This window comes from Nycticebus coucang, chromosome 14 (assembly GCF_027406575.1).
Source record: "Nycticebus coucang isolate mNycCou1 chromosome 14, mNycCou1.pri, whole genome shotgun sequence".
NCBI lineage: Eukaryota > Metazoa > Chordata > Mammalia > Primates > Lorisidae > Nycticebus > Nycticebus coucang.
Genome location: NC_069793.1, coordinates 59,311,369 through 59,330,732, shown reverse-complemented (window position 1 = coordinate 59,330,732; position 19,364 = coordinate 59,311,369). Strand labels below are relative to the sequence as shown.

Here is a 19,364-nt window from a genome sequence, read left to right as displayed (position 1 = left end):
CCCCAAGGCTGCCCTTGCATTGTGCTTTTGGGAAACAAAATGACCCTTGCCAGTGTTTCCATCCCAATCACCTTTAACCTGAAAAGGGCCACATATGAGATTAAAAATGAGCAGACTTGTTGAGACCTTTACCTTGGAGATGACCTTGAAGCCCAGCTTGGACATAGCCCCTAGAAAGATCCGAACATCCTCAAAGCGGCTGCTGACCTCAGCTACTTTCAGAAGACCCCTAAGAAGGACAGAAAGTTCTATGTAAATACAGATACATGCATATCTATATACACGTATCTGTGTCCTGGAGGCTCCTACCCTGGCTTCAGCACTCGATTTGCCTCCTCTAGGAAGTCCCTGATGTTGGTTCCCATCAGTGAAAGGCAAAACACAACCACATCCACAGACTCATCCTCCAGAGGCACCTGTGGAGATATGGGTATTGTAGAAGGCACACAGTGTCAGAAGGAGAAAGCCAGCACTGTGTGCTAAGGCAGGGCCCCACAAAGGGAAGGGGGTGAGGAAGGAAGGGTTAAAGAGATTACCAGATCGAGGTTGGGCCCAGAGTATAAGCCAGATTGATGGAGAGGTTTACCTGGGCCATGTCACACACAGTGACCCTGGGGTCCAGAGAGGCCAAGTCAAAGCAGTGCACAGGATTCCGGATACTTGAAGCCAAGCGGCAATCCCCACAGCCAAAGTCAGCCACCACTAGGGTTGCAGGCCTAGGAGTGGAATGGAGGGGTCTTAGCCTGGTTTGGTAGAGCCCATGACTGACCCACATGGTTTCTCATAGTGCCTAATCCCCATTCACCGCTGGCGAAGATCCTTGGCAATGCGGTCCACTGGCTGCACTGGCCACTTCTTCACTTGGCTCTGGAAGCCACGATGGTAAAGAAGAAATGCCTCAGGATCGTCCTGGAAGAGACGCTGTGCAGCACTGCTGGGCCCTGAGTACAGCTGTTCGTTGAGGTAGCGAAATCGGGCCCCATCCAGCCGCTGTGCCATGCGGGTTCGCAGAGCCTCAGCCCGAGCCTCATGGCTGCCTGGACTGTGGGAAGGAGACCTATCTGTCTCCTCTGTGGGGGGCTGGGCTGCAGTCTGGTCTGGCACCTGAGGTGACCGAAATTTGTTCTTGTGTCTCCGTTTGTTCTTCTGCCGGTTCCGCCACTGCCTGCGGCTCAAGGTAAGAGCAGGGTTAGGGGAACTAGACCCAGGGCTTGTATTGGGTGGGTCATTTGTAGCCCTGTTCTTCCAGGCTTTGGGACCTGCAGAGAAGAAGATGAGAAGGTGTATTTGGGGCAAGATCTCCTAAACTCAAGAGGCTTGGCAAGTCATTCTGGCCATGCCCTTGTCCTTGAGACAGAGACTATAGCCTGGATAAAAGTACTTATTATTTCCTAAGAATACTATTAGGCCCTATCCTAAGGGTGGAGAGTAACCTCTGCTATATGTAGAATCAGCTGATGCCCCACCCCTCAATAAACACATAAGAGGTACCTGAAGGGTCAACATTGTCCAGGTGCTTGCATGGGTTTGAAGGGGTATGTTTCTGGTGTTTCCTCTTTATTTTCTCTTCTTCAGCAGAGTCATTGCCAAGGAGAGACCGTTTATGACACTCCTTCCTTTCTAGTTCTCTCTCCTCAGAGCCACTCAGGCTCTGTTTGTGACATTTCTTCTTCCTTTTCTCCCTTACTTCTGCAGAGGCACTGGAAAATGATGCCTTTTTGGGGCGTTTCTTTTTCCTCTCCACCTGTTCCCCTTCAGAGTCACTGCTAGGTAGGCTGGGAGGTTGATGGGAAAGAGATGCTGCCTCTAGGGCCCGTAATGTAGCTAGAAGCTGGCGGTGCTTGGAGCCCTAGGGAATAAGAAGGGACAGATAGAGACCTGATTCAGACACTGGAAGAAGGATCTGTTTTCTTCCTAAGTTAGCCTGTTGTGAAGCCTGCTATACTCTGACAAATCTTCCTGTCACCATCCCAATGTTTGGGAGGTTGAAGGCAGACAGGCCACCTACCCTATTTTCTCTGATGTGCGTTAAGGTAATAGTTTCCCTTCAGATTTGTATTTTGTAAAAGTCGTTAGTTACAGTGTGGAATGGACTGGAGAAATGAAGAGTGGGTGGCAGCAAAAGGTGTCAATATCACTGTGCAAGGAAGGATGTGGGGAACTAAGAACCTCCCAGGCAGGTGGATGTTAAGGTAATAGAGTAACGTGCTAAGGCAATAAGCACCAAGACTAAGACCAGAGACTACAAGTTTCAATTGACTCAGGCTTTTGTCCCAGCCAATACCTTTCCATAAGGAGTAAAAAAGTTTCTAAACAGAAGAGGGACACAATGACACATGTGTATTAAATACACCGTGGACATAAAGTACACCTGCAACTTACTATGTTTAACTATTTTAATTGTACATGAACTTTATGTTCCCTGTACATTGCTAGCTGCAGTGTAGAGAACAAACTGAAGGGGAGAAGCTGCAGATAGGCCAGTAGCATGGGTTACAGCAATGGGCTGAGAGGATGAAAAGGGGAGAGCAAAACAGGCAGAGTCCATGTTGGAAGCGGACTGAAAGGTAAGGAAAAACGTGAGGAAGTACTGCAGCTCAAAGGAGAAGGTCTACTGTCCAGGAGGCTACTTCCGGGTTGAAGCTCTACAGGCTGGTCCTACGCCATCCATCCACTTGTCTGGGAGGTTCTCAGTTCCCCACATCCTCCCTTGCACAGTGATACTGACACCTTTTGTTGCCATCCACTCTTCATTTCTCCAGCCATTCCACACTGTAACTAACATCTTTTACAAAATACAAATCTGAAAAAAATCATTCCATTGCTAAAAAACTTTTCATCAGCTTCTATCCTTAATGTATACAAAATTTCTAATCTACCTCTTCCACTTGAACAGCATCCTCTATCATTTACTCTGTGCTCCAACCACACAGATCACTTTTCTGTGTGTGACTCTTAACAGAACATGTTCTTTTAACCCAGAGCCTTTGCATGTGCTTTTCATGTGTGACGAACCCACTTCCTTCATCAACTTCTACTTAGCAACTCTATCTCGGTGTCAATGTCATTTGGAAGTTCCTGGAGCTTCATATCTGGGCTCTCCCCTAGCAGTGCCACAGGTGCCCTCTCCCCCCGCCCCACCCCCAACACATACCCAAGACGTGCCCAGCGGCAGGATCTACCAGGGTCCGCATCGTGGCCTGAAACAGCTCTCATTGGCCTGAAACAGCTCTCATTGGCCTGCGGGACCACTCACCTTGCTTTGCGAGGCTGTCGCCGGTCGAGGCTGTAAGGTCACGGGCCCCAGGCCTGAGGCTGCTGGGGCCGCCTCGGCCCACTCAGGTTCCTCGAACATGCAGATCCGGAGGGCAGGGTCTAGCAGTCCGCTTTCCGGTCCACTTGCAGAGCGCCTCTGGGAGTCGCAGCGCCCAGCTCTGACAAACATAGCCGGAAACCAAAGCGTGCGAGGCAGAGGAGGCTAGAGCGGCCGGCGCGGCGCAGGGAACCATCGAGTTCAGACAGTAGTAGGCTAGAAAGGCAAGGGAGGGGAGTAGAAAGGGGGGGAAGGCGGCCCGCGCTGGCCCGAGAGGGCCGGGGGCTGGGCGGGGCCGGGCGGCGGGCGCGGCCGGACGGGAGTTCCCCCGGAGAAGGAGCCTTCAGCCTGAGTCCCGGTGAGTGCAAGCGGTCCCGCGCCCCCTGCCCAAGACTGGGTCCCTGCCAACCCATCACTCGTCACGCCGCTCGAGTTGCGAGTAAGGAACCGGAGCCATCCCCGGGAAGGATCCCCCTCCTGAACTTCCTCCCTTCCCCCACTCTATCCGAGGATAAGGTCTCGGTGCCTGCTCTCTTGACATTAGTTCGGAAGATACTACCTTTTAATCACCCGCTGCCCGCGCGGACCCCCCTTTCCCTTGCACCCAGAAGACACACTTAGGGATCGACCTGGTGTCCCGAACTCCTTCACGGACTTCCACCCCCAACACTTCTCTCCTGTATAGGACAAAGACTGGGGCTCATCCTCCTTCTCACCCCCTCTAGTCCCCAGGCTTCCCCAATCCCGGGGACTTAGCGCTGGGACGCGGCTATGGACGACATTTTCACTCAGTGCCGGGAGGGCAACGCTGTTGCCGTGCGCCTATGGTTGGACAACACGGAGAACGACCTCAACCAGGGGTGAGCTGAAGCGACTGGTGAACTAGAGGAAGGGTAGAGATCCACTGCTCTGGGCTGCATGGGGTGTTCATGTCTGGTGGAGGCGGCCGACTTTGCCATCTAGTGTGATGAGTGCTGGGCACAACTTGTGTGAGGCAGGGGGTCTCCACAGAGGAAGTCGTGTTTGAGCAGAATCTTGACTGCTGAATGAGAGTTTCACAAGCAAAGGCTGCAGAGAGCTTTGCAGTGTCCCTGAACTGCATGGGCAAAGGCTAGGAGGCAAGACACAGAGTGGAAAGTGCCATGAAGTTGTGTGGAGCTTCAGATGATGGGAAGACAGGTTTCTGTGGGCGGAAGTATTGGGTACAAGCAGAAAAAGACAAATGATAGTCTGGAGAGGTCTACAAGTGTCAGCCAGATGATGCAAGTTCATTTAGGCTATAATGATGTCTTTATCTGAAAGCTGTGTAGTGATATGAAGAAATTGTCCATTTGTTCGATATCATCTTGGATCCTTTTGTGAAGAGCAGGTGGGAAGGAGGCTGTTGCCTAGTCCATCCTAGAAGTGGTGTTTAGGACAAGAAATGGGGTGAGGGGAAAAGAGAGAAATGATCTGATTCCAGAAGTTTTTAGGATAAATAATTGTGGGACTTAGTGTGGGAATTAATGACAACCAGGGTTCTGCCTAGGCACTTAGGTAGATGGTGGTTGCTTTTACTGAGATGGAGAATAATTGAAAGAGGACGAGGTGATCTATTTTGGACTTACTAAAGTTAGAAGGCCGTGCATCATGGTGGAAATGTTGAGTAGGTTGTTGGTTATGTGAGTTGCAGTTCAGGAGAGGTATCCGACTTGGAGACACATTATATGATACCTAAAGATGTGGTGTGATGGAGAGTGCCTCACAAAAGTGAAAGACAAGATGGCAGGGGACAAGAAGCTAGAAGTTGCAGAAATAGGAAAACGTGTGAGTAAACCTTAGAGAAAAGAACATTTCTGTAAGAGAGTGGTCAACAGTAATAAGACTACTGAGAGGTCGAAGTACATGAATACTTTAAAGTAACCATCGAGTTTACAATTAGGATATATTTAATGGTGTCTGTAAGTGCTGTTTCAGAGGAATAACAGGTGAAAACCGGACAACTTTGAGTTCTTTCATTTAAGGAACTATACTGAGCACTACTTGTGCTGGGCGTGAAAGTCTCAGAATCAGACATAGTCTCTGCCCTCAAAGCAGCAGCAGATTGATGGCAGGTTGAAAGTGAATGGGAGTGGAGGCAATGCAGAGGGGTTCTTTAAGGATGGCTGAGATAGGAAGGCAAGAAATGCAGTAGTGATGGTGACTTAGGGTGGTGAACTTTATTTTTTTTTATTTTTTAACATTGGTAGAGTTTAGTTCTTTAGGTTCGAGAGTTAACGATTGCCTGTCATCTTAGTTCTAGTTTCACTGGTTCCCATTAAGCTCTACACTACTTCTCCTTAATAATTTGCGGAGTTATTTCTACTGTTTTTTATATAGTTCTCATGGAGTCCTCTAGTAAAGCCTACTTTGTTGCTGGGGAAACAGAGGCTCAGGCAAAGTTGCCCAATGGGCCAGCGTCTAGGAAAACTGTAAGTCTAGGAAGTCACTGCCAAAAGGCAAAAGAGTTGGCATTAATGAAACTGGAAGGTTTTGGTGCTAATTTGACAGGATAAAGTATGGAGACCCAACTTTGTGCTGATATGAAAAGGGGGTTAATTCCCTGCAGGTCTGGGGCTTTGAGGTGACAGGCAACCTGACAGTGAAGGGAACACTTATACCTATACTTTTGCTCCGGGAGCCACAGACAGTACGAGAGGTTGATAAGTCAGGGCACAAATTAAAGATAAGGGAGGCAAGACTGCCAGACTGATAAATGGGATGTAATTGCTTTCTGGGGATACCCTCTTCCAGGGAAAGCTTTTGGCTCTTTCTGTGTGAGCAGATGAAGGCAAGCTGTGGAGGAAATGATTAAGTTAAAAGCCACAGCTCTACCCCTTGTGGCTGTGGAGCCATCTGGGTATCCAGACCTCTGATCAGCTCCAGGCCCTGCCTGGAGCCCCCACACGGGAAGTGACCGCAGTACTCAGGCATTTGAAAGCTGCCTGCTTAGGCCACGGACCCGCCCCCTGTTCCGCCCCTTGGATCAGCAGCCCCAGACTAGAGGGAATTTCCTTTTATGGCCCCAGGCTGTCAAGCAGGCCTTGTTTCAACTCAATTGTTTTATTTTGTTTGTACACTTCTTTTACTTTAGAAAATACATATCTTTGGGAAAAAGAAAGTCAGGTATAATTTTCATTCTAAAGCAGCCATTATCATTTTCTTCTATGTCCAGGATTACTAAGTGGGGGAATCCTATTTTGTGTGGTGGTTTGTTTTCTGTTGTGTGGTGTTTGTTTTCTGATTTCATCATCAGAAATCAATAGCATGTCTCTTTTTCATATAAACCCTTCCAAAACCACTTAAATTCCATCCCATTTTTAGATGTTATTTACAGTTCCAGGGCCAAACAGTAAGCTTGTTTCCTCTCCCTTGAGTTGTGGCCTTCTTCTCCAAGATACCCTTCTCCTCTATTAACATCCAGTGAACACTGTCAGTCCATTTCTTCAAGAAGCTTATAGTCTAACAGGCAAGATGGTCCATTAACAGACTTTTACAACCCAGTGTGACAAGTGCTATAGTAGGGGGATGTACAAGATACAGTGGAAACAAAAAAGACCAATAGATGTTGCAGAAGGGATGCAAGGGAAACCAGGCAAAGAATGCTACCACTTAATAAAATAAGGTATGGGAGAAGGTAGTAAAGATAATAAATCCTACTATAGAGTTGTTGGGATATCTAGGTGGTTGGTTGGGTCTGAAGCTCAGGAGGTGGTCTGAATGGGACAGCTTTTGGAGTTCCTGGCCTGAACAAAGTCCTAGAGAGGTAAGCCTTCCCAGAGAGTATACAGAGAAACTATGATTTTTTCAGAAATCAATGCCTTTGCCCCATCCCATCTTCAGTTCAATGACTATGATCCTTTCCTCAAGGGATGATCATGGTTTCTCCCCCTTGCACTGGGCCTGCCGAGAGGGCCGCTCTGCTGTGGTCGAGATGCTGATCATGCGGGGGGCACGGATAAATGTAATGAACCGCGGGGATGACACCCCTCTGCACCTGGCAGCCAGTCATGGACACCGTGATATTGTACAGAAGGTATGTATGAACCTATCACCCATGTCACATACATGCCATGAAGTCATTCATAGGCACTATAACATACAACAGAAAATGTATGTACTCTACCCTGCCCTGACACCGGTATGTCATTTGGGATTGACTGTGCCTTCTGCCTCTTCTTTTTGTTTGGCCATGGGGCCCAGCTTCTGCAGTACAAAGCTGACATCAATGCAGTGAATGAGCATGGGAATGTGCCCCTGCACTATGCCTGTTTTTGGGGCCAAGACCAGGTGGCAGAGGTAAGTACTTAGACCCAAGTCCCTAGATGGGTAGGAAGCAAAGTCTAGGCCTGAGTGGGAGATTTTGGAATTCAGAGCCCATCTTGTCAGTACTACTTGTGACACAGGGTTGTTTACTGCATCTGTATGTTCACTGTTTTGACTCCCAGGAAGGTAGGAGAGGCCCTCATCACAATGACCTTTTCATTCCAGGACCTGGTGGCAAATGGAGCCCTTGTCAGCATCTGTAACAAGTATGGAGAGATGCCTATGGACAAAGCCAAGGCACCTCTGAGAGAGCTCCTCCGAGGTCCATCCCCTGCTCCCAGCTTGTGTCCTCTTCTCTTTTCCCTACCCACCCAATTTTTCCCTTTATACCACAGCTCAGGCTGAGACTTTTTTTCTTCCCCAGAGCGGGCAGAGAAGATGGGCCAGAATCTCAACCGTATTCCATACAAGGATACATTCTGGAAGGGGACCACCCGCACTCGGCCCCGTGAGTCACTGAAGCTGGGAGGAGGGGTTGTAGAAAGGAATAATTCTGGGCTTCTGGGACTGGGTCATGTCAAAGCTGGGTACCTGACCTGCCCACACTCTCAGGAAATGGAACCCTGAACAAACACTCCGGCATTGACTTCAAACAGCTCAACTTCCTGGCAAAGCTCAACGAGAATCACTCTGGAGAGGTGACCCCTGCCCTTCTTGCTCCTCCTTCCCTAAGCCCTTATAAGTTAACCTGCTCTGCATCTGTTTTAAGTTTTTCCTCCAGTTAGTGGGCAAGGAATTGGTAGCCTTCGTTCAAGTACCCTAATGCCTGCCTGTCCTTTAGCTATGGAAGGGCCGCTGGCAGGGCAATGACATTGTCATGAAGGTGCTGAAGGTTCGAGACTGGAGTACAAGGAAGAGCAGAGATTTCAATGAGGAGTGTCCCCGGCTCAGGTAAGGCAAGGCCCAAACTGGAAGCTATTAATTCCAAGGAACCATGAATAGCACTGAGATGAGAGACCTTTTATGCTATTGGCCATTCTTTCCCTCTCCCAGAATTTTCTCGCATCCAAATGTGCTCCCGGTGCTAGGTGCCTGCCAGTCTCCACCTGCTCCTCACCCTACCCTCATCACACACTGGATGCCATATGGATCCCTCTACAATGTACTACATGAAGGCACCAGTGAGTAGAGATACTAAATCTTGTTGGGAGGGCATAGGAGAGAAGGGCATATAAGCCTTTCTGAACTGTTTGACTCTTTCTTACCTCCTTAGATTTTGTCGTGGACCAGAGCCAGGCTGTGAAGTTTGCATTGGACATGGCAAGGGGCATGGCCTTCCTTCACACACTAGAGCCCCTCATCCCGCGACATGCACTCAATAGCCGTAGTGTAATGGTAAAACCACAAGTTCACTCATGGCCCAGGCCTCAAAGCCCTTGGCCTATGTAGGACTTACCTCCTTTTACAAATGTATCATCTCTTCCTCAGATTGATGAGGATATGACTGCTCGAATCAGTATGGCCGATGTCAAGTTCTCATTCCAATGCCCTGGGCGCATGTATGCACCTGCCTGGGTAGCCCCTGAAGGTGGGTGAAGGCATTATGTTGGAAGGTAGAGGAGGACCAGCTCAGTAGTAGTGCAAGGGGGCAGAGTAAGGACAGGCCAGGTAGCCAGAACAGATAAGTCCTATTCCTCCAGCTCTGCAGAAGAAGCCTGAAGACACAAACAGACGCTCAGCAGACATGTGGAGTTTTGCAGTGCTTCTGTGGGAACTGGTGACACGGGAAGTACCCTTTGCCGATCTTTCCAATATGGAGATTGGAATGAAGGTAAGCAGAACTACATACATTTTATGTTGGGGGAAGAGTGTTGGTGACAATAAATTGTAGTCGGCGTGGACTCCTCCCACATTTGTTTAGACATATAGTAATCCAGTCCCAAGGGCTGGGTTCTTGGCTGGGACTGGCTTCTCCTTATGTGACAGACTTAAATTCTGAGGCTTACTTCTTTTTTGTATTCACAGGTGGCACTGGAAGGCCTTAGGCCAACCATCCCACCAGGCATTTCTCCCCACGTGTGTAAGCTCATGAAAATCTGCATGAATGAAGACCCTGCTAAGCGACCCAAATTTGACATGATTGTGCCTATCCTGGAGAAGATGCAGGACAAGTAGGACTAGAAGGTCCCTGCCTAAACTCCAGAGGTGTCAGGACTTGGTTGGGGGAGTGCAGCTCCCCAGAGCAGCAGGCTTCTGGTTGCCTCCCCTGCCTCTAGTCATGGTACTACCCTAACTATGGGGCCCATTCCCTAGCCCCCATCCCTTCCACTATGGCCCCCCAAAGGGGCTGGGCTCAGAGCTTTCACTTACCACACCGCATCTCCCAACATGGGAGGGATCAGCCCCGCCTGTCACAATAAAGTTTATTATGAAAACAGGCTGGTGTGGGGACATGGGGACAGACAAGTACATTTAGGTTCGGTGGCTCAGGTGAAGTAGTGCGGCTTCTTCACATTGATGCCATATTCACTGAGGGCAGGGGTCAAGTCCTCCATGGTTAGAGTATACTTGCGGTCCTGAGGAAGAGGGAAGAACACCAACTGAGCAAAGGAATCTCAGACTTCAATCCCAAATTGGATGACCCTGAGTAGTTCTTACACCTCCCCTAGAACTTAGTTTTCCCAAAAGAGTTTCAGGATAAGTTAAGCTTTCACTGCTGTGGAGAATTACTGACTCAGTGAGCCTCCCCTCACACCTTGCTCTTGCTCCGGGAGCTGCCAGAGGCTGTACCCTTCATTTTGCAGTGCTGTAGGGCATCGTTGGCAATATCTGAGATGAATTTCTGGGCAGCTAGGGAGATGAGCCGAATTCTAAAGAGAAAAAATATGGTATGAGGAGATAGACAACGATCTCTGAACAAGCACCAAAGCTCCAACCTGCCCTGGGTTTACTCACATGCGCGGGTCTGAGGCCTCAAAGCCAGCACGGTTCAGGTAGTAACCAGTGACTGCATCAGGGATCTGAAAAAACAATTAGACAACTGTCAGTGTTAGCCCTATGCCCTGCAGGGCTGAGAGTGGGAAGAGATGAGGGAAATGGAGGACAGGCCTGGTTATCGTGAAGCTCGCAGCTTGGGTAGGCAGAGGAATAAAGGAAAAAGATAACACAATTGCTAGTAGGGAAGCAAATACAAGAGTACGCTGAAAAGAACGGAGATATGGCTGAAAGTTGGCGTGACAGTGGGCTAGATGGCCTTTTTCAGGCAGGAAGCCCCACCGTAGGCGTGTAATCCTCCAGCTGCATTAAGAAGTCCACCAGAGGCGTGCTGGATACCACTGGCTTCACGTCCCCATTGGCCGCGCTCGGCAGTACGTAAACCCCGTTAGACATGGCCCCCTCTGGGGGCGCCGCTCCGCCTGCTGACACCGGAGCTAGAGGAGAACCAGCAAACTGAGCCGCGGAGGCGGGAGGTGCAAGGGCTCCAGACATGTCCGCCTTACACCCTCCGCCCTCACCCACCTCTGGGCCCAGTCTAGAGCACTTCCCTCACCCTCACCCGCCCCGCGCCGCTCGGCTGGCTCCCCGGCCCGAGCCGCCAAAGGTCCGGTGCCACCAGCCGCGGCTCCAGCCCCAGGTCCCCCAGCCGTCCCCGCGGGGCTGGCCTTGTTCTCTGCGGCGGTACTGGCGGGCAGCACGGCGGGAGCAGAGACCGGGGGCGCTGGGCCCGGGGCCGAGGCGGCAGATGCCGGGGCCGCCTCGGGGTCCCCGCCGGAGCCGCTGCAGCTCATCGGGCCGGTGGGAGAGGCGGCGAACAGAGCCGCTTCCGCTTCCGCCTACGTTACGCACATCCTAGTGACGTCACAAGCTCCAGGGTTTGCCCGGACGGTCCCAACGTTAGCTGTCTCTCTTTGCTTCCTGCCTTCCTCAGGCTGGAACAGATAGAAGGGCAGGGACCTATCTTGGAGATCTGCACTGCTGTTGCCCTGTCACGCTCCTGAAGTGCTCCCTGGGGATTCCATCGGGATAGGAACCACTGTATGTCTGGACTCCTCTACGGGTCTGGAACACCTCGTTCAACCAGATACTTAAAGCCGTTACTTTAGAGCTCGTCAGTCTGACTTTCCTCAACTACTGTTGCCGGCCAGTCTGCATCCTTTCTTGTTCCCTTATTTATTACCCTTTTAAGCGTTCGTAGTTGATTTGGAAAGCCTCCTCCCTGTCAACCGCCCCAGAGGTGAGGGCAGCAGGAGGGGCTGCACAGAGTGCTGCTGTGGATGGAGGCGGAAGGGTTTCAGGCTGAGAAGACAATATGCAAAAATCACACTAAGTGAAAGCGTGAGGATTTTCACTCAGACGTTTATTTAATTCTTATTTGCCAACTCGGGCTAGGGCCTGGGAATACAAAGTTAAGTAGAACAATGTAGGCACCGACGGTCTTGTAAAAGAGAGGCAAACAACTAGACTGGCAATTTTAATACTACATGGTTGTTACAATGCTAGAGGTAGGCACAGGAGTGTGAGGTGCAAGGGAGTAAGGGAACTAACATCTGCCTAATTCCAAGTGCGAGGCACTCTACCAACATTATTCCAGTTAATTATTCCCTGATAATTATGAAAGGCAAATACTAAAATTTCCACTAAACAGATAGGAACAGGCTCAGAGAGAGAAACTTTACTTGCCCAACGCTTTCTCCTAGTCTATATTAGAACCAAGATTCAAACAGGTTTGCTTTCAAAAATCTAGGACTTTTCTGCCACATCCGTAAATCAACCTCAGGGAATCAAAATGTTCATAAGAGAAAATGAATTCTGAGCGGAGTATTGAAAGAATCCTGGAAATCAACCAGGCAATTCTACCAGTGGTGTTAAGTAGACCACAAGGGTGAGAGTTCCTTGGGTGTTGGAGAGGGAAGAGGAAAAATGATTATTTACTCAGGAATAAATATCATGGAAGATGATCCATGACTAAACAAAAAATGACCTGATCCTTATCTAGTAATCTTGGACAAGTTTTAATCCAGTAAATGCCTGATGGGATTTGTATTTTGCTCTGAAAGATGGGTTAGGGACTGGTAAAAGTAAGAACACTGCAAGGGTCTCCTATAATTCAGAGGAGAGGGAGTACGGCTTAAAACGAATGTTGTAGCAGTGAGGACGGAGAGCAGTGGATAAGTTTTAACTATATTAAGGAAATATAATTGAAGGACTTATGGATTGAAAAAGATAAATGGGAATCAAGAATGACACAAGTTTTTGGCTTGGTTGGAAGAAGCATAGTATCATTTACCGAGAAAAAAGAAGAGATGGAATAGCTTGGGGTTAGGAAGGAGAAAGATAAAATATTGAGTATCACACATCTTACATTTGAAGTATCAATCATTACTGGATAGAAAGTCTGATTTTGGGAGGTGATGATGGTTGCGGATGCCAGTAATGTGTTCCAGGGAATAGTGAGTATTGTGAGAAGAGGAAAAAACTAAGGATGTAGCAATGAAGAATACCAATACTCAACGAGGATGCAGAGAAAGAGAAGTCTATGAAGGAGGAAAGAGGAGTAGTCAGAGAAATTAAGTCTTGGAAGCTAAGGAAGAAGAGGGGATAAACAACTATGATGGAAAGGCCATAAAGCAAAAGATTTAGAAGTGTGTGTGGAGGCCACTGTTTCTTGGTGTTACTATTTCCAAGGTAGGAGAGCATGAGTCTTATTTTAGCGAATTCAGGAGTGAACACAAAGTGAAATAGTGCACACTGTCAGTGTAGGGAACCCTTTGTAAAAGCTCGGTGGAAAAGAGGAAGGTGATATGGGATGAAGATGCAGTCCAAAAATGCTAGTTATAGCATCTTGTTGAGAAACCTGAAGCAGAAATGGGGAAACCTGAGTGATGGAGCATGGTAGGGTTGGGAGTCAAGCTTACAGCATTTCAGGGTCTAGGAGATAAGCTATCTGCAGAAGTCAACAGTTGAGGGTTCAGCAGGGCTTGCAACAGGTCAAAATAAGGGATTGAATCTCCATCTGTAGAAGAGGGGACAGGCTCTCCTGCCAGGAAAGGGTCAAGGGTTGAGTAGTGTCTTCAGCAAAGCTGGGAAGTTAGGTGTTCCCCAACCTGTCACAGGATCCCAGCCAGCACCAGAGCAGAAACCTTGACCCTCCACTTCTTCATTCAGACAGGACTCATGGCAGCCATGGGTTACCTAGGGAGGAGGTAGGCATCAGATCTGGATTTGCTGATACTAACAGACTATACTTCCTCGCCTGTATTCACATTTCAGAGGCTATTGCACATTATCAGAACTGCCTCCAAGTTTATCTGAGCACTCTCCACAGTTGTATGAATACATCCACACCCTTCCCTTCCACACTTACGTCAAAGAGTCCTGCCCCACGCTGTTGGTAGAGCCTTGGATTGAGGAAGCCAAGAGGGGGGCGGCCACTGAGGATTCGGTGCTCGTTTATCAAGGATAAGAGCCCCCCAAACACTGGAGTAGAGGCCTGCAAGGGTAAGAATACAAGTAAAAGTCAGGGGTTCAGAGTGATTGAATTTTGGGGGAATGATGTTGAAAAGACCAGGGATTTCTAAGGAGTTGGGGGTTCTGGGTGTAAGGTCTTAGGAGTAGCGGTTGAGGTTATTTCTTCAGTGGGAGTTTGGAGACAGGCTGATTCTCACCGAGGTTCCAGACACCCATGGAATGGGCACACTGTTGCTGACCACCCAGTAGCCATCAGAAAGTGCAGCCACGTCTGGGTAGGCACGGCCACTGGCATTGAAGTAACTGGATGGTGGAAGGTGGGGACTAGAGCTCAGGAACTGGGCTACAGCTTCCTCCTGAAAGGCATTCTTGAGTGACTATTGGCCTATGGGCTGCCCAGCAGTCTACTGAACTGAGGATCCCCCATCCCCACATCTATCAATCCACATAAACATACCTGGTATGAAGGCCTTGGAAACACATTGCTGAAGCCACCACCACTGATATAATCAACAATCTCATTTGTGATAAGGAAAGGATTCTGGAAGCATGTCCCTCCCACTGTGGTAACATAGGGGCTGAGGGCAGAAGATAACATTCAGATAGCAGGGGGCCATCTAAGATGTGTGGGGATATGTGAGTATGGCATGGATCTTGTTGGAAAGGCTAGACTCTGTGGGAAATCGTGTGCATAGGATTAACTAAGAGGGATTTTGTTTTGTTTTCATTTTTGTTTTTAAGAGAAAGGGTCTCACTCTGTCACCCAGGCTGGAATGCAAAAGTGGAATCATAGCTCACTGCAGCCTCAAACTCCTGGGCCCAAACGATCCACCTGCCTCAGCTTCCTGAGTATCTGGGACTATAGGTGCATGCTGCCATGCCCAGCTAACTAAAAAAAAAAAAAAATTATAGACCTGGGATCTTGCTAAGTTTCCCAGGCTTGTCTGGAACTCCTGGCTTAAGGTAGTCCTCCCACCTTGGCCTCCCTAAGTGCTGAGAGTCATGGTACAGGCCAAGAGATTTTGAGCCTTCAAGGCATGGCCTGAGGTGACTGCAAACTTTTCTCTACAGAACACGCATTGAATCCTTCACTAAGTGCCTGAGGACCTAGGAAGAGGAACAATGGGAGCTAAATCCCACTCAGAAGACTTGGGGATTGCATTATTGTACACAGCTATGATTTAATAAAAAAAAAAAAAAGAAGAAGAAGAGAGGGGAGTATAGCAACCAGGGCAGGTAAGGCTAAGGGCTGAGCCACAGGAGCACCTGGTAGGGTCGTGACAAAGGTTCTAGATTATGAGGGCACAGGTAAAAGGTTGTAGTAACAGACAAGTGGTGGCCTAGGGTGCTTACCTGGAGGCAGGAAAGCTAGGACGGAACTGGTGTCTTCCAGAGACAGACCAACAACCAGCCCCGCTGTCACCTGGAAAGAAACCAAGTTTAGCAGTCATATTATCTAATTAGTCAGAGCTTGGTATTGGGTTAAGATGTCAGAGAGGAAATTCAGGTGTCAGTTGTTAACTGCAGGAGGTCAGAGTTTAGAGCTCAGGCCAGAGGTCCCTGTTTAGGGTCTCAGTTCAGCTTATCAGTCAGAGATCAGACTCAGGGGTCACTAGAGTCAAAGCTCCCATGGTAAGTAGTCAAGTGGGGGCATCTCAGTATAGGGCAGGTCACCTGAGGCGAAGAGCAGGGTGAGACCCCGAGCAGCAGCCTTCATAAATTCAGTGTTGACCCGCTGGAGGTAGGCATTGCTGAGGGAGTCCTCATCATCCCCGTAGCTCACAGTGTGCACATTTGGCAGTGCTGACTCATTACTGAGTAGCAGGAGCCACTGTAGGAAGGGCTCCTGTCCCTCATGCCGACCTGTAATATTTTTAAGAGGGGAAGAGACACAAGAAAAATTATTGGGAGGTTATCAAGATCTCCCTCTAGGTCATGGTGTTTCCTTGAGAGGGCAGGGATCAACACCCATCTCCCACCCCCTTCCCCACCAGCCTGTCCCCTTGGCAGTACCAGGGCTACTGTAGACCCAGGTGGAGATGTTGGCGCCAGCACTCATCAGATACTGCACATCTAGACTGGCCTCAATTCCAGCCCTGCCCCGGCCCTGCTGTCCAACCACGCGGGTTACTGATGCCTGGTGTGCAAATTTGCCACCAAAGAGGTGCATGAACTTGACCAGATCTGATTCATGAAAATACTGCTCCAGGAACTATGGAGGGAGTCAGAGTAGGGATCATGGGTCAGAGAGTAAGCCCCAGAGTGGTAAGGCACTGAGGAGGTAAGGCACACCATGGGGAGGCTGGGAGGACGCAGGGGCTCTCTGCTTGGCTCACCTGGGCACAGGCCTGGCTGTTATTGCTGGTACCAGAGCCCACATCACTTGCTGTTAAGTTGTATCGCTTACGGATCACAGATGGGGTCACCCCCAGATGCAGGCCAATAGCCCCTGCCACCTGTGGCCCAGGGCGTTGCTTCAGGAATGACCTGGGGGGGAAACGGTGCAGTCCCCCCACTATAGGGAGGGGTCAGGCTTGAGAAGGAGGTCTTGTGGACTGCAACACTCATTTTACCACTGATCCCACCCCCAGGCCCCCACAGCATCTAAACTTCTCCAGCTTCTGGATCTGTCTGCCCCAACCCCACTGAGAGTTACCAAAGTCCACATGCGGGGCCAAGGCCTGTGGGAGCTGGTAGGGATGTGGGGACCTTATAAGATGGGTCTTTGCAGGTCTTCCCACATAGTGATGAAACTCAGTGCCAGAGAGTAGCAGCTCTGCCTGTCTGGAGATCAGAGATGGGAGAAAAGAAGTCAAAAATGACAGCATGGAGAATCACTGGGCAGTCACTTACTGTCTACCCATGCATTAGATCCCACCCACAAATCCCCAGCAAACTCTCAGCTCCCTCCCGTTGGGGTGACTAGTATTCCTGATGGGATAATTGGTGGCTCCATGGAGCAATCATTCTCTCTCACCGGACACTCAGCCGGCAAGTCAGAAAGTCCTGTGTGGTCACTGAGTGGCAGTTCTGGGCTCCAGCTGCCAAGAGCCATTTTTGGACTGTAAGAAGGGTCAGTGGTGATGGCCGGACCAGTTCAGCTACATCCTCTAAGGTTAGGTATTTTCCTGTAGAGATTCAGAAGTGATTCTTGCCTTCATTCATTGCTTTTCCAAGTTGCCCTCTTTGGACCTTAACAATGGACATCAGGACTTCCCAGGAAGCTTGGGGCAGAGTAAAGGAGGACTGTGCAGGTGCAACGTGTATTTGTGGGGGCAGGAAAAGAATAGGCTAGAGAGACTTGGGATGCCAAGAATATGAATTCTTTGGATTTCTTATTCTAAAGGCCAATAAGTTGCAACTGCTATCCCACAGAGTGCATTGCCATGCTCATGAAAAGTGAATGAGGTTAATAAAGTTAAATTTTCTATTTTAAGTTTATCTCCAATAATTTTTTTTAAAGACTTCTGGGGCCAATTATAAGGTAACATCTAATTTATCTCAAGTCTTCATACTTGTTGATTTTAAACTTAACATGATGGCGAGTCACTGTTTCCTGCATGGAGCCATGCACACTAGTGCTGACCTCTTGGGTGAATGTGAGGCTACCTGCTTTCCCTGCCTTGCTCACCTCCACCATTCACACATATGCAGTCCCACTGCCAGGAGGAGACAATCCAGTTTAATCAGTGGGAAGACTGTTTTGAAGCAGAGTAGGGGGTACACGGGTGAAGGAGAGGATACAGCAGACCAGTTGGGAGACTGGACAGTAGACAAGGAAAAGGCATAAACAATTAGTACTGGTGAAGTTGGCAAGAAGTAGATTAGTCCAAGGAAGTGCTCTGTAGGAGTTGGAACTGGCAGACTTAGTGTATGAACAGAGGAGGAAATGGTAGTGGATTCAAGGGTGGAGAACGAACTTGAGGTAATGTACTACATGCCTTTTTCCCATTTGTCCAGTAGCTAGTAAGTGGTTGAGTCAGAGCCTCATAATATCTTTTTGAGTCCTTGGACTAATCAGAGTTGCTGTAGCTTCTTGGGTCTGAGGAACACAGGTGTTTGACAGGCCCTGATGGGCACTGAGACATGACCCTGACATGATTGCACTGTCCCATGCCCAGCCCAGCCCTGTTCCCTTCATTGCTTCCCATATCCTGTCCCCAATCCCGACAGGCACCGTAGTGAGGAGAGCTGGGATCTGACACAGCCTGCACCAGCTCCGAGAGTCTCTCCAGGTTCTGCTGTCTCAGGGCAAAGGTGAGACTCAGCTCTTCCTCAGGGTCTGCACGGCCCAGGGACACCCAGCCTGGGGGAGGCCTGTAGGGTCAGAGATAACGGACATGGCCTTGGTTAGGGTGGGAATGGAAAATACTAGTCATGAAAGTTCCAGAACAGGAACTGAGACCTAGAAGCAGATATTAATCACAGGAGGTAAATGATAGGGGACTGAGCCTGGGAACCTGGGGATAAGTCTATGAAGTGGGTACCAAGAGCTGGTACAAGGATAAGGAAAACTAGAAACCAAGCTAGTAGTAGCAGAACAGGACATGGGGAAGAGGGTGATCAATGATGAGTCAACTCACGTCCTCTGCTGGTCAGGCTCCGGGCTGTAATTGCATTTGCCAGAGAGGATGAGGGCAAGAAGCCCTAGGAGGCTGTAGGGGCAGCAGTGAGTTTCAGCAGGAGCCGGATTGTCATTGTGTTCCCACCCTCCAACATGATCCCCTTCTCCCAAGCCCCTCTAATTTCTCACCAGGCTCGGAGTCCCATTCTGTCTTTCTGCAGATCTGCTGTCATGTGACAGATCACATGAACCCAAATCCCCACCCCTTTGCCTAGTAACTAGTGACGATACTGGCACCGCCCTTGAATGGGTGGCCCTACCTCTGGGATTCTCCCTCTCAGGCCATTTGAACACCGGGTAAGCCCAGGGCCCTCCCCTACTCCCTGAGTCTAACCTAGTGAGAATTACAAGGAAGCAGACTCTGGAGGCCCACAGACCTGGGTTCTTCCTAACTGTATGATATCAGGAAAGTAATTCAACCTCTCAGAGCCCAGGTTTCTTCATTTATAATACAGAGGCTGTTATGTAAAAGACCCCTTCCATCTCCCATGTTGGTATGCCTCACAGTGAAAAAAATTAATTTTCTTCTTTCCTTACTCTGTCTCCCCACATTATCAGTTTCAAGCTCATTCTAAGACTAAATTTATGGGCAGAGTAGAGCTTATGCAAGGTTGAGATCCTTTTATTCAAATCAAGGTCTGGTTTGTTTTCAATGGTTTTCCAGGAAATCTACAA

General features: G+C 49.1%; 4 protein-coding genes across 10 annotated transcripts in view; 1 reads left to right on the top strand and 3 right to left on the bottom strand.

The window, feature by feature from the left end:
- Window positions 1-3,532, bottom strand: part of RRP8 (ribosomal RNA processing 8) — a 36,429-nt gene extending 32,897 nt beyond the window's left edge. For both annotated transcript variants that reach the window (XR_008374158.1, XM_053560549.1), the window contains exons 1-6: window positions 3,257-3,532; window positions 1,492-1,849; window positions 806-1,259; window positions 587-716; window positions 310-416; window positions 133-229 (exon numbers count right to left, since the gene is read on the bottom strand). Coding sequence is in view for 1 of the 2 variants with exons in the window: in XM_053560549.1 (XP_053416524.1) it covers window positions 133-229; window positions 310-416; window positions 587-716; window positions 806-1,259; window positions 1,492-1,849; window positions 3,257-3,445 (1,335 nt within the window). In the remaining variant the exon portion in view is untranslated. The remainder of the gene's footprint in view (window positions 1-132; window positions 230-309; window positions 417-586; window positions 717-805; window positions 1,260-1,491; window positions 1,850-3,256) is intronic.
- A 21-nt stretch (window positions 3,533-3,553) lies between these two features.
- On the top strand, window positions 3,554-10,034 carry ILK (integrin linked kinase). Of its 5 annotated transcripts, none has more exons than XM_053560551.1 (13): window positions 3,554-3,671; window positions 4,039-4,173; window positions 7,202-7,367; window positions 7,535-7,630; window positions 7,823-7,919; window positions 8,022-8,105; window positions 8,210-8,295; window positions 8,439-8,548; window positions 8,651-8,778; window positions 8,871-8,992; window positions 9,086-9,185; window positions 9,298-9,428; window positions 9,623-10,034. In XM_053560551.1, the coding sequence occupies exons 2-13, from the start codon at window positions 4,085-4,087 to the stop codon at window positions 9,770-9,772; spliced, it is 1,359 nt and encodes a 452-aa protein (XP_053416526.1). In that variant the 5' UTR covers window positions 3,554-3,671; window positions 4,039-4,084; the 3' UTR covers window positions 9,773-10,034. The 5 variants fall into 5 exon arrangements, with proteins under 5 accessions (XP_053416526.1, XP_053416528.1, XP_053416527.1 ...); XM_053560553.1 differs by having other exon boundaries at window positions 3,563-3,671; window positions 3,999-4,173; XM_053560552.1 differs by having other exon boundaries at window positions 3,622-3,752.
- On the bottom strand, window positions 10,004-11,427 carry TAF10 (TATA-box binding protein associated factor 10). Its single transcript, XM_053560556.1, has 5 exons — window positions 11,154-11,427; window positions 10,874-11,028; window positions 10,553-10,617; window positions 10,353-10,467; window positions 10,004-10,173 (listed from the first exon to the last, which is right to left on the bottom strand). Exons 1-5 carry the CDS (start codon window positions 11,383-11,385, stop codon window positions 10,084-10,086), a joined length of 657 nt encoding a protein of 218 aa, XP_053416531.1. The 5' UTR covers window positions 11,386-11,427; the 3' UTR covers window positions 10,004-10,083.
- Window positions 11,428-11,935: 508 nt separating this feature from the next.
- TPP1 (tripeptidyl peptidase 1) lies at window positions 11,936-18,874 on the bottom strand. 2 transcript variants are annotated; one of them, XM_053560547.1, is made up of 13 exons: window positions 18,819-18,874; window positions 18,649-18,720; window positions 18,243-18,382; window positions 17,043-17,193; window positions 16,722-16,849; window positions 16,402-16,580; window positions 16,079-16,277; window positions 15,740-15,928; window positions 15,419-15,488; window positions 14,523-14,643; window positions 14,263-14,421; window positions 13,962-14,087; window positions 11,936-13,789 (listed from the first exon to the last, which is right to left on the bottom strand). In XM_053560547.1, exons 1-13 carry the CDS (start codon window positions 18,860-18,862, stop codon window positions 13,649-13,651), a joined length of 1,719 nt encoding a protein of 572 aa, XP_053416522.1. In that variant the 5' UTR covers window positions 18,863-18,874; the 3' UTR covers window positions 11,936-13,648. The 2 variants fall into 2 exon arrangements, with proteins under 2 accessions (XP_053416522.1, XP_053416523.1); XM_053560548.1 differs by lacking the exons at window positions 16,722-16,849; window positions 17,043-17,193 and having other exon boundaries at window positions 18,819-18,855.
- Between the last annotated feature and the right edge of the window lie 490 nt (window positions 18,875-19,364).